The sequence below is a fragment of the Oryctolagus cuniculus genome, chromosome 14 (genome assembly GCF_964237555.1).
Source record: "Oryctolagus cuniculus chromosome 14, mOryCun1.1, whole genome shotgun sequence".
In the NCBI taxonomy this organism is placed as follows: Eukaryota; Metazoa; Chordata; class Mammalia; order Lagomorpha; family Leporidae; genus Oryctolagus; species Oryctolagus cuniculus.
This window is the reverse complement of record NC_091445.1, coordinates 26,066,619-26,078,825: the sequence shown is the minus strand read 5'-3', so window position 1 is coordinate 26,078,825 and position 12,207 is coordinate 26,066,619. Positions and strand designations below refer to the sequence as shown.

The 12,207-nt window shown below is 36.9% G+C and overlaps 1 protein-coding gene across 4 annotated transcripts in view; it reads left to right on the top strand.

The window, feature by feature from the left end:
* The window catches only part of NUDT12 (nudix hydrolase 12), a 16,944-nt gene extending 9,724 nt beyond the window's left edge, over positions 1–7,220 (top strand). For all 4 annotated transcript variants that reach the window (XM_002713949.5, XM_008261991.4, XM_051853593.2 and 1 more), the window contains 3 exons: positions 243–356; positions 3,880–4,079; positions 4,641–7,220. In XM_002713949.5, coding sequence (XP_002713995.2) covers positions 243–356; positions 3,880–4,079; positions 4,641–4,751 — 425 coding nt within the window. In that variant the 3' untranslated portion in view covers positions 4,752–7,220. The remainder of the gene's footprint in view (positions 1–242; positions 357–3,879; positions 4,080–4,640) is intronic.
* Positions 7,221–12,207: the final 4,987 nt, after the last annotated feature.

Sequence of the window (12,207 nt, the reverse complement as noted above, 5' to 3'; positions counted from 1 at the left end):
AAGACAAAATTGAGGAAAGGAGGGCAACAGTGGTCATCCCATTAGCTTGCTCACAGCATTCCATGCAATTTCCCTGAGATACAATGTCAGCAACTCTATCAGGGCAGAATATAACCAGACACGAGTCTCATTCCTGCAGGAGCTATAGCTTTATGTTCTCCTACCAGACAGTGCCTTTGTGCGATGAATCTGAGTTATTTTTTCCTGTCACTCCTAAATCACGTGTATTTTTTCATCCACAGATCCAGTAGTAATCATGCAAGTTATTCATCCAGATGGGACCAAATGCCTTTTAGGTAGGCAGAAAAGATTTCCCCCAGGCATGTTTACTTGCCTTGCTGGATTTATTGAACCTGGTAAGTCTTTTCCTCATAATTTTTATAATAATATTCATTTAACTTAAATGTTCCAAATAAAAATGTTAGGTTGTATTTGAGAAATAATCTCAGATAAATTATCATGTAATAAAACTGGGTTGGGGGCAGGAGTCTCTCCTAGCAGTTCAGATGCTGGTTATGATATCCACATCCCATATCACAGCGCCCAGGTTCAAGTCCTTGCTCAGATCCTTGTTCTGGCTTCCTGGTGTGGACACCCTGGGAGGCAACAGGTGATGGCTCAAGTGTTGGGTCTCTGCTACCACATGGGAGACCTCAATTGAGTTTCCAACTAACTGTAGTTTCCAACTACAGCCTGGCCCGGCCCCAGCCGTTGGAGGCACTGGGGAAGTGAGCCAGTGGGTGGTGGTTTTCTATCTCTGTTTCTCATATAAATTAAATAAATAAATAAAAATTTAAAAAATAATATTGCATTAAGATATTTTGAACATGATATAACTTTAATAATTTAACTTAAACATAATGTGATTTTCATATTTTTACTGCTGAAGTCATTTTTTTGTTTTATTAAGCATTCAGTATTTGCAGTTTTATGTATCTCTCTTGGCCAAGGTATCTAGGTAGTGTGTAACTCACTGCCTTTTGTACTGGACCGGTCGCCTTTGCAGGGAGGCCTGATCTGATTACCCCAAATATGTCAGTTAGCTGTTTGTACTCTATTTTCACAACCCCTTTCACCTTGCCTGACTTTGTGCTATAGCACTCATTACCACCTTACATGGAATGTATGTATGTGTTTATCAATATCTTCATTATCTTCTCTTAGTAGAGAAGTGAGTCCCATGAGAGGAGGGACGTTGCTTTATTCATCGTTGTATCTCAACAGTTCAGAGTAGATGCCCCTCAGGTAGTAGGAGTTCAATAAATAATTGTGGAATACATGAATGAATCTATCTAATTAATACATGTTTAATCTCACCTTCTAGTATTAATCCTGTCTAGAAGCTTTAGGTGTTTTAAATCAGATCCTCATACAGCTTTATGACACAGATACTACTACAGAGATGTCACTGATGGGAGAACTGAGGTACAGGGACTAAGTAACCAAGGCTCACGTTCTGCTGATGGTCATTTAGTTTATTTCAAGGCTTTTTACTATTACCAGCAGCATTTCAGTGACTATTCTACTTCTCACGCACATGTGCCGAGCTCTCTAGGATACGTACACTGAGCGGATTTGCTTGAGCGTGTGCTGTGAGCACCTTTACCTTTCCTGGCTGTTGCCAGGTTGCTCTCTGAAGCATCTCTGCCAGCTCACACTGCCACCAGCAGTAGCTGAAATGTTTTTCAGACTTTGTAACTCAGCATTCTGAAGACTATGAATTAGTATTTCATTGTGGTTTTTATTTCCGTTTCCCTCCTGACGGAACATCTTCTAGAAATATTTATTAGGCACCCAGTTTGCCTTTCCTCTGAATTTTAGGTGTTTACATTCTTTAATATTTATATGATTCTTAGTATTTATATTATTTTTGTTTTGTTTGTCCTTTTTTCTTATTGATTATAGGAGTTTTTAAATATATATTATGTGCTATATATAATCTTGTGTTAATTGTGATCTTGCAAATATCCTACTGTGTGACTTGTCTATACAAGGGGTCTTCAGAAAGTTCATGAACAAAGAACTTGAGTCCCTGCTGCCCACAGGGGAGATCCTGATGGAGTTCTGGGCTGTGAGCTTTGGCCTGGCCTAGCCCTAGATGTTGTAGTCGTTTGTAGAGTGAACCAGCAGATGGAAGATCTTTCTTTGTGTTTCTCCCTCTCAGTCTCTGTCTCTTTCTCTCCCTTTCTGTCTCTGCCTTTCAAATAAAATGAAAAATAAAGGTTCATGGAAAGTGCATATTATGAAAAAAATGCATGTATTTCAAAAACTTTTGCACCAAATAATTATTTTTAGTTCGATTTTCCATTAGCTTTTTGATGTACACATCTATTTTCTTTTAATGAATACAAGTTGGTAATCTCTGTGTAGAAAATTTATCAGTCAATTGGAAATGGAAAATTTTGTTTTTAATACTTTACTGTATTAAGCAGAGTATTTCTAAACTTGGATATATGTTTTACTTAAAATTATTACCTCTATTTTGATTTCAACTCCATCAAGCAGAAATAGAAGGAACATTTGTAGGTGTTTAAAGGGATAGATTTTTGCCTAGCCTGATTTAACTTTTTGCAATGTATAATGTATCAAAACATGTCATTAAAAGAATATTGTGGGGGCCAGTGCCGTGGCTCACTTTGTTAATCCTCCACCTGTGGCACCAGCATCCCATATGGGTGCTGGGTTCTATTCCCAGTTGCTCCTCTTCCAGTCCAGCTTTCTGCTGTGGCCCAGGAAGGCAGTGGAGGATGCCCCAAGTGCTTGGACCCCTGCACCTGCATGGGAGACCAGGAGGAAGCACCTGTCTCCTGGCTTCGGATTGGCATAGTTCCAGCTGTAGCAGCCATTTGAGGGCTGAACCAACTGAAGGAAGATCTTTCTCTCTCTCTCTCTCACTGTCTAACTCTATCTGTCATATCTGTCAAAAAAAAAAAAAGTGGGGGGTTATTTGATTATATAACTTTATCATTGCTGAGAAAATTGTCCTCTAGAGGAAAAGAGTTGCTTTGGAAGAAAAAGTATTGTTTCATGTTTTGTGGCTTTTAAACTTTTAAAGACCTGAAAAGAGTTAGGTACAATAGTTACTTGACAGCATAATGAAAAAGAGTTTCCATATTGTATTGGGGAAAAAGCTAACTATTTGTAAAAATCATGTTCTGATAATTTATAACTATTTAGTGATATATAAATAAGAAATATACAAAGTGTTTGCATAGCATTTAGACAATAGCAAAAGTTGGATATTGGTGGTTTTTTTTTTGTTTTGTTTTGTTTTTTTTTTTTTTTTTTTGACAGGCAGAGTGGACAGTGAGAGAGACAGAGAGAAAGGTCTTCCTTTTGCCATTGGTTCACCCTCCAATGACGCGCTGCAGCCGGCGCACCATGCTGATCCGAAGGCAGGAGCCAGGTGCTTATCCTGGTCTCCCATGGGGTGCAGGGCCCAAGCACTTGGGCCATCCTCCACTGCACTCCCAGGCCACAGCAGAGAGCTGCCTGAAAGAGGGGCAACCAGGGCAGAATCCAGTGCCCCTACCGGGACTAGAATCCGGTGTGCCGGCACGACAGGCCGAGGATTAGCCTATTGAGCCGCGGCGCTGGCCCTATTTGTAGGTCTTATAATTATTATTTTAAATATAACTGACAAATTTGAACCTTTATGAAATGAAACATTTCTTGTTCGCATTTGGATACTCTGGATATGGTCATGTACTGAAAAAATGTATATTTTCCTCCATTCTAGTCTAGTCTTTAGATTTCTGCTTCCTGATACTTTGAATTGGGTTTCTGTCCAAACTGATTTCCAAATGTTTGAACCATTCGGAGCACAAAATGCCCAGGGCGTGTTCATCAACAACTTGTTCTTTTGCCCCATTTGATTAGGGGAGACAATAGAAGATGCCGTTCGGAGAGAGGTGGAAGAAGAAAGTGGAGTCAAAGTTGGCCATGTTCAGTATGTCTCTTGTCAGCCATGGCCAATGCCCTCCTCCTTAATGATTGGTTGCTTAGCTGTGGCAGTGTCTACAGAAATTAAAGTTGACAAGAATGAAATAGAGGATGCCCGCTGGTTCACTAGAGAACAGGTAAAGTTCAATTTAATTTCCTTCTACTATTGATTGTTCCCTGACTGTATTGGTTTCTGCATGCAGCAAGGATTTTCAGCAAGTTGAGTGAATGGCTGCAGCCCTCTCATTATGCAGGAATTACAATATAATTGGTAATTCCATATAAGAAGAGTATGTATTCAGTAGTGTGTCCTATATTAACTCATTCTGTGAAATTCATCCAGCAATAATGCATTTCAAATTGCAGAGGCCATTCCTTCAAATCAATGATAACACCTTTCAGTACACTTAAAATGCATAAATAGTACTTCAGAAATAAGAACTTAATCTTATGCTCAGCCCCAAAAGGCAGAAATTAAGTTATTGTTTCAGAATTTTTTAAAAGGAAGCCTGTCCTAAAAGTGGACTTCACTTTGAAGTTAAGTATAAAGCATATATTTTACTTTTACATGACCTCATTTTCATAAGTGAATATGCCTTTCTGGGACATTGTAAAAATTGAAGCACTAACTCAGTGAAATAATTAAAAATATTGTACTAAATTGAAATCCTAATGCCTTTTATTATGGTGTATTTTAGGTTGTGGATGTTCTGACCAAAGGGAAGCAGCAGGCATTCTTTGTGCCGCCAAGCCGAGCTATTGCACATCAGTTAATCAAGCACTGGATTGGAATGAACCCCAATCTGTAAACCAGAAAACCATGTTTTGAGTGTTAGCTGGTACTTAAAACCTCACATTCATCAAATGAAATTAGAAATAATGCTCTTCAAAGTGTTGTAACAAAAAAGATCATGCGGGGTTTTTCCAAACATTTTTAAAGTGTACTTTCCAACCTAATGACAGAATTCATAATTTTATCATTTTTTCCTTTTTATTCATGGTCAGGTTCTTTTAAGTCTGGGTTAGCCTTCTCTGAACTTTTTTTTTTGATTGTACTTCACAATTTCATCTCATATATTCCTAATAAGAGATACCATGTAGTAAAGAAATAACATTCTAGAAATATGAATCAATCTCAATTCCAGTTCCTCTTACAAGAATTAGACTGATCATTGAAGTTCTTCATTAGAGAAACAAGACAAAATAAGATTAATGAATTTTGAACTTGTATTCATTTCTAGTCTTTTCATTACCATGCAGTTCCCTTAAGTTTTTAATGTCTGATTTTTGCATATTTTCCCATTGCAGTCCCTCTAATTCTTTCCTCCTGGATTCCTTTGTTCTACTAATGGTATTATTAATGTGTGCCCTTGGGGCAGGGGCTATGGCATAACAGGTCAAGCCACCGCTTGCAGCACCAACATCCCATATGGGGTCCAGTTCTGGTCCTGGCTGCTCCACTTCCCACAGCTCCCTGCTAATGTGCATGGGAAAGCAGTGGAAGATGGCCCAAGTACATGGTCCACTGCTTCCACATAGGAGACCCAGATGAAGCTCCTGGCTTCTGGCTTGGGCATGGCCCAGCTTTGGCCATTGCAGCCATTTGGGGAGTGAGCCAGCAGATGGAAGATCTCTCTGTCTCTCTCTCTGTCTGTAACTCTGCCTTTCAAATAAATAAGTCTTTAAAAAGAAAAAAAAAAGTATGGCCACTAGTTTAATATAATCAGTGTTTTTCTGTTTTAACAATGAATGTAAAAAAAAAAAAAAAAGCAATGAATGCTACTAGTACTCGCTATCATGCCCTCATGGAAGGAGAGCTTGAGTGAGAGCTGACCATTGTGTCCATTTTGTAATGACAGCTGTATCTGTGTTAGCAAAAAATTATATCCTCTTTACCAACAATATGAATAATACAACATATCAGTCTGGTATTATTTCAACACATTCTAACAAGGCTTAATAAAATATATTTTAGGGCCGGCGCTGCGGCTCACTAGGCTAATCCTCCGCCTGCAGTGCTGGCACGCCGGGTTCTAGTCCCAGTTGGGGCACCGGATTCTGTCCCGGTTGCTCCTCTTCCAGTCTAGCTCTCTACTGTGGCCCGGGAAGGCAGTGGAGGATGGCCCAAGTGCTTGGGCCCTGCACCCGCATGGGAGACCAGGAGGAAGTGCCTGGCTTCTGGCTTCGGATCGGCGCAGCACGCCGGCCACAGTGGCCATTTGGGGGGTGAACCAACGGAAGGAAGACCTTTCTCTCTGTCTCTCTCACTGTCTAACTCTGCCTGTAAAAAAAATAAATAAATAAAATAAAATATATTTTAGAATTGAGTCAGGAAGATTCTAAAGAAAGTATCTGATGGTAGTTCACAATTTTGCAGCACAGAAATATTTTATAAGGCTATTTTGAAATTGTTTTAAAAGGTAGCTTATAAATGTACAAATTTATATGAATTGGCACTTCACTGTTATGTGTTGTGACTTGAGAGACCTTTAAAATAATATATGTAATTTCCTGTCCTTATTTTATAGATAGGAAAAGGGAATCCAGAAAGATGAATTTAATTAATTAGTGAAAGTTACAACTAATTAAACACAACAATCTGTATTGTATAACCTAGGGCAGGATTCTCCCTGTGTTAAGAAATAGAAGCTATTACTAAAAATATATTTTGAAAAAAATAAAGGGATGACAAGAATAAATTTAACTTATCAAATATTGTTAATTAATATACTATATTTAAAATTTGTTTAACTTAAATAACTTTAAAATTTTTATTTTACTAATGAAAATGGCTTTATTAGTAATTAAGGATTATTGATATCAGGAATTTAAAAAAATTAAGACTTACACAGGACATTTAGGCAGGAAATCGAATTCAAATTATAGAAAGAAGTGTATGGAAAATTATATACCTTGATTATTACAAACTATGATTTGAAGTTCAGCTCTATTCCAAATGTACTTTTGATACTTGCAGGTTCTAAGATTACATTATAAAATTCTAGATTTCCATAATGTTAGGATAGGAAAGTATAACATATCAACAAATATAGTTATGAATTCAGTTTTGGATGTTTAATCCCATACTCAGGGAAAATCAATATGTAAGTATATTATTGTTTTAATAATTATTCTTAAATTTCTAACCTCTGCGAGGTGAATAACTACATGTAAATAGGAAGAATAGCCAATTCAAAATTGGTAGAGAGATGTAAGTACCATGAATGTATTGTAATGGAAATGAATGTAACAATGCATTAAAACATTTATTGATTTTGTGTGATGTGTATTTTTTAATTTTTTAATGTTTTTATAAGTTTCCTTTGACAAATACATGAGACAAGATTCCAATCATTATCCCCTATTTAGAACTAATCATGTAAAAAATGAGACCTTTATAAAGTTTACTTAATTGGAAGACTTTAAAGAATTTTTTAGTTTGCAGTCAAATGCATGCACACATACTTACATATATGATATATAGTCAATAATTTTTTAGTTTCAGATTTAGTTATATATCTAGTATAATGTGTATTCTTATATTTTTATAGTATAATGTGTACTCTTATAATATTGCCAGTAGTTGCTTTTCTAGAAGTTTTTACTTGTTACTGTTCATGAAGAATTAGAGACCCACATATTTTATTTAGTGAAAAATTAGTGAGTCTTTCAAGTTAGAGATCTGAGTGAAGACAGAAGGAATGGAGCAACAGAGAATGGGACTGTGAGGTAGAACGAGAAAGCGTAAGTTTTTGAAAAGCCAAATAAACTGGATTGAGTTTCACAACAAATAACTATAGATTGACAGCTGCTCCTGGAACTGTAGTGCTCATGCATACACAGCAAAATGTCAGGTGCAAGTATTCTGCAAAACATATCTATTAATTATTTAAAATAGAATTTCCACAGTGCACTGAGAATTAGTTCCTAGGTTCTGAATGGAGAATGTGCATGTGCATGGTAATGGGGTGCTGAGTAGATTTTATGTATTTGCTGAGCTCAAAGAGAGAAGTTTCCTGTAGTAGGAAAACACATGTTTCCATACAGGACAAAGAAAACTAGAGGTAGGTGTATTTTGAGGAAGCAGGGGTAGTAATGTGGCCAAGTCTCAGTAAAATAATGGACACCAGACGCTAGGAAGGGACAGGGAAAAGGGGATAGAAGGAAGTCAAATAATGGGTACCAAAATACAGGTAGGTAGGAGAACTGAATAGCTCCTACAGCATAGTAAGATGCATATCATTGCAACAATTTATTATATATTATATAAAGAACCAACACAAAGAAAGGATAACTGTTTAAGGAAATGGAATCAGTTCATGTGGCACACATGGGTTGGATTACCACACTGTACCCCAAAAAATGTGCAAGTACTGTGTTTCAGTTTTTAAAAAGTAGTATAATGCAGTTTTTAAAAAAGGGATCATTGGTGGCTAAGTGGAGGAGAATTGCTTACACTACACCTTGTCCAGGACACTCAGGGTAGAATTCAAAACAGCTTCTGAAATGGGCAGTGCGGTTTGTTCTCACTTAGGACAGATTTTCAGATAATTCAGCTTATTGACCGAAAGTAGAAATGATCAAAAGAAATGTCACTCAAGTAGTAAAGATGGTATGGTAGAAATGAGAAATCAATAGCCTGAATTCTTTTGTTCGTGAAAGAATACATTTCAGCTAGAGCACTTGGGCATGTGAATTGGGCTAACAGGCTAATTCCCCATTCTGTTCTTAGAGAGATTCACACAGATTTGTATCCTTGGTGAAAGTAGCACTTTCAACTTCCCTTTATTTTTTGCAGAATACTACAGTTCTCTCATCCTTAAGCAGACAAAGCACAGCACCAAACCATGAATATTTGGACTTCTCTCAACTCCCATTCTAATAGTGCCCTGCAGAGTAGTGGGGGCCACTGTGGAATGTTAAAACAGATTTTAAGTTAAAAAAAAAAACTCTGCTAAATAGAAATTTCTTCTAACTGGATGTCTAAGACAAATTGCAACATGAATGAAAAATTGTCCTGGCTGGCCATTCCTGGGCTCCTGGGAACTATGCCAGACCAACTCCTTGCCTTGTCCCTGATGGATTAAGAACACTTACAACCACTGAACTTTTGATATGCTTTCATTTTTAGTAATGAGGACGTTCCACCAAGAAGTAGAAGTTGAAAACAGTTCTCTTTCCTGTTTAAGAACAGAGTAAATGAACAAGTGATCTGGTCTGAAGTTTGTTTTTGGTTTTTATCCTGCCCGTATTTCTATGGCTTGAAACTAGTCTATTGGAGCAGTTCTGAAACCTTATAAATAGTTATTGCCCCTCTCAGAGGTAGTGGGATGAAGTAAACTATCAGTGGGAGTAAAAATGATTTAAAATGCCATTCATCTGTTTTTTTACCTTTTCAATTTTTGTTTTTTTTTTTTTTTTTTTTGTTTGTTTGTTTGTTTTTGCAGGTTTTACTTGTGTTTGTAGAACAAATTTGAATACTCATTCAGACTTGGGGGGAAAAAAAAAAAAAAAGATGTCCCAGTGATGCGTGCAAATCCAAACCCCAGGGACCTGTCCATCATCCCCTTTGCATCCTAGTGAGCACTTCGGTAGTTGGAAAGCCAGTAGGACCCTTGTGTACTTGGATGACAGAAGAAAATATGCATTAATGTGCATGGACCTCAACATCTTCATACCTAGAGAGGTATCTAAAGATTATGACCGAGAATTATCCTTAATTATAAGGATACTTCTAGAACTTTGTGGGGAAATAGAATTAAAAGGTCTTTTATGTTTAGGGGCAGTTTTTTGATGCAACAATTGAGATTGCTGCTTGTTACACCTACATCTCACATCTGAGTGCCTAGTTCCAGTCCCAGCCCCACTTCTGATACAGCTTCCTGCTGACACACACCTGGGGAAGGCAATGGAATATGGCTAAAGTACTGGGGTCCTGCCACCTATATGACAGACCCAGAGGGAGTTCCTGGTTCCTGGGTTTGGCCTGGCTTGACGCTTGTTGTGGATATTTGGGGAGTAAACCAGCAGATGGAAGATTCATCCTCTCTGTCTCTGTCTCTCTCCCTTTCAAATAAAATGAAAATAAACAAAAATTTTAAAAAAGAATTTTATTTTGATATAGAAGCATTTTAAACCCAGACATAGATTTTGTCCATGATAAGTATTTTGAAACTTTCTGAAGACCCCTTGTGTTGTGTATAAATTGCTAGGCTTGTCATACCAATCCTTTTTCTCAGTTGCAAGCCTCTTGATACAACTTCATGTAATAAACACTTTTCAGTGTATCATGGTAGTTAAACCTACCACATAAATCACTTTGTTTTGTTATAAGCAATGAAAATAGTGTGTACATTCTCCTTGTTTACTTCAAGTTTAGATTTCTGGATGTTGTGAGTTATTTTTGTATGTTTCTTTTTTCCTTTTCTAGTTTTGGTTTCTTCAATTATTTTATTTCTAAAGTGTGATTATCATGTAATACTTGTACACTTTTATGGAGTATAGTATAATATTTGAGCCCATGTGCCCAGAGTAAACCAACCAAACTGGAAACTAGCCTTTCTGTTTCCTTGTCTTTTGCTTATTTCTGGAGTTTCTATTCTGGGTCTTTGTGAACTATCATCACCCCACCGTGCTATGGAACACTAGAATTTTTTACTTCTATCTTCCTGTGTTTTGATACTCCTTATCCAACCTTCCTTATTGCCAACCCCAACTCTTTCTTCCCCCAACCCTGCCCAACCTCTAGTAATCACTGTTCTAAGCTCAGTTAACTATGTATTGTTAAACTTCTACATATGAGAGAGAATGTATGTCTTTCTGTGTCTGGTTTATTTTACTTGATCTCAAAATTCCAAAATTCCATCTTTTTTTTTTTTTTTTTTTTTTTTTTTTTGCTGCAAATGTCAGAGTTCCCTTCATTTTTTCTGGATGAATAATAGCATATTGTGTATATATACCACATTTTCTTCATGCATTCATCCATTGATGGAAATCTAGGTTGATTTCAGATTTTTGGCTACTACTGAGTAGTGCTGCAATGAACATGAAAGTGTGCATATCTCTTTCATATACTGATTCCATTTCCTTTGGATTTATATCCAGAAATGAGATAGCTGGATCATATGGTAGATGTATTTTTAGTTGTTTGAGAAATCTCCATCCTGTACTTTGTAATGGCTGTATTAATTTGCATTCTCACCAACAGTGTTTAAGAGTTTCCTTTTCAGGACCAATGATGTGGCATAGTAGGTGAAGTCACAGCTTATGGCACTGGCATCCTATATGGGCTCTTGTTTGAGTCCTGGTTACCAGCTCCCTGCTAATGTGCCTGGGAAGGCAGTGGAAGATGGCTCAAGTGCTTGAGTTCCTGCCACCCATGTTGGGGACCCCAGTAGAAGTTCCTGGCTCCGGCTTCCAATCGGCCCACCTCCTGCTATTGTAGCCATTTGGGGAGTGTACCAGCAGATGGAAGATCTGAAAAAAAAAAAAATTCCCTTTTCTCTACATCCTAACAAGCATTTTTTTTTCTTTTTGATAATAGCCATTCTAACTGGAGTAAAATGATATCTGATTGTGGTTTTAATTTACCTGAAGGCTAGTGGTATTGAGCATTTTCTCATGTTATTTTTCAGTATGTAAAATATGTACCATTTTGTCATGTATGTAAAATATGTAAACATTTTACATGTTATTTGTATTTCTTCCTTAGACAAATGTCTATTCAGATCTTTTGTCTGTTTCTTAACCGGATTGTTTGCATTTCTGCTGCTGAGTGTTTTTTAGTTCCTTGTGTATTCTGAATTTTAATCCTTTCTTAGGTGCATAGTTTGCAAATATTTTTTCCCATTAAGTCAATCGCCTGCTCACTCTGTTGATTGCTTCTTTTGTTGTGCAGAAACTTCTTATAAGCTTTATTTAATCTCATTTATCTATATATGCTTTTTGTTGCCTGTGCTTCTGGGGTTTTATCCAAAAAACCACTGCCTATGCCTCTGTCTTGAAGTGTTTCCTCTATATTTTCTTCTAGAAATTTCATAGTTTCAGGTCTTACATTTAGGTTTTTGATTTAATTTTTGTATAAAGTTACAGGTAGAGATCAGTCTTCTAAATATAGATAGGTATCTAGTTTTCCATGCACCATTTATTGAAGAGATTATCCTTTCTTTAGTATGAATTTTTGGAAGCTCTGTCAAAAATCAGTTGGCTGTAGATGTGTGGATTAATTTCTGGGATCTTTATTCTGTTAAATTGATCTGTGTGTCT